The sequence below is a fragment of the Cucurbita maxima genome, unplaced genomic scaffold (genome assembly GCF_002738345.1).
Source record: "Cucurbita maxima cultivar Rimu unplaced genomic scaffold, Cmax_1.0 Cma_Scf00027, whole genome shotgun sequence".
Taxonomy (NCBI): domain Eukaryota; kingdom Viridiplantae; phylum Streptophyta; class Magnoliopsida; order Cucurbitales; family Cucurbitaceae; genus Cucurbita; species Cucurbita maxima.
This window is the reverse complement of record NW_019272043.1, coordinates 1,501,802-1,503,010: the sequence shown is the minus strand read 5'-3', so window position 1 is coordinate 1,503,010 and position 1,209 is coordinate 1,501,802. Positions and strand designations below refer to the sequence as shown.

General features: G+C 47.9%; 1 protein-coding gene across 1 annotated transcript; it reads left to right on the top strand.

Annotated features, from left to right (window-relative positions):
• The first annotated feature begins 309 nt into the window (after positions 1-309).
• On the top strand, positions 310-1,209 carry LOC111499773 (LOB domain-containing protein 36-like). Its single transcript, XM_023151454.1, has one exon. It carries the CDS (start codon positions 310-312, stop codon positions 1,207-1,209), a length of 900 nt encoding a protein of 299 aa, XP_023007222.1.

Sequence of the window (1,209 nt, the reverse complement as noted above, 5' to 3'; positions counted from 1 at the left end):
AATTTGTAACTTAATCTGAAAAATAAATAATAAAAATGGGATTTTGACGGTGGAGAAAAAAAGATTGGAATAAAATTAACATAAAAAAAGTAAGATTAGTAGCTACTTTTGAGGAGAAAGGGGAGAGGGGTAATTTGGGAATTAAATAAAATATAAGTGTGTGAAACTCCAAGATCGGATCCACCGCCCTTGTCGACCTTTCCAAACCCTTCAGGTGAGTTTTCTGGACCTTTGTTGATTTCAGATTTCATTTCATTTGGTTTTAATTTCTTGAATAATGCATTTTGTTTGTTGATTGAAAGCAAGGCAATGTCATCCTCCAACTCCCCCTGCGCAGCCTGCAAATTCCTCCGCCGAAAATGCACGCAAGAGTGCGTATTCGCCCCCTATTTCCCACCCGATCAGCCCCAGAAATTCGCCAACGTGCACAAGGTATTCGGTGCGAGCAATGTGACAAAGCTATTGAACGAATTGAACGCCACACAGCGCGAGGACGCAGTGAACTCATTAGCCTACGAGGCGGAGTTTCGTTTGCGTGACCCTGTGTACGGATGCGTAGGCCTTATCTCAGTCCTACAACACAAGCTCAAACAAATGCAAACCGATCTTTACAACGCCAAAAAGGAGCTCTCTACTTACATTGGCTCTCAAGCTATGCTCCCAATTCTCCAGCCTCCCATTGCCGGAAACCACCCTTCCTCCTCCTCCGCCGCTCTCCTTCCCTACAACATGTTCCCCATGCTTGGAATCCCGAATTCCGGTGCCGCTCCCTCATCATCCCACCAGATGCTCATTCGTGACACGCCTCAACACCAGCAGACCCAGACCCAGACCCAGACCCAGACCCAGACCCAGACCCAGAATCAGTTGTTTGAGGCGCAGCAGTTGGCGGCTGCGGTGGCTGCCAGAGAACAGCAGGAGATGTTTAGGGCTTACGAGCAGAAACAAACCCAACATCATTCGCAACGCCAACAGGAGCTGATGAGGTTCGATGGGTTCGACCCAGCTGGGAACCAAATCAATTCCTCAGCGTCTAATTTAACATTGGGGACGTTTGTTGATAATAGCTACCAAATTGAAGCACAACCGCTTCAGGTGCAGCTGTTTCTCCAGCCCCAACAGACACTGGTTGAGCAACACCCGCAAACACACAAGCCTGAACCCACCGCGGAGGATGGTAGGAATATGAACATTGGCCCATCGTGTTAA

Excerpts from the sequence above, each read along its gene's own strand:
- LOC111499773 (XM_023151454.1), top strand. The coding sequence starts at position 310 with ATGTCATCCTCCAACTCCCCCTGCGCAGCCTGCAAATTCCTCCGCCGA.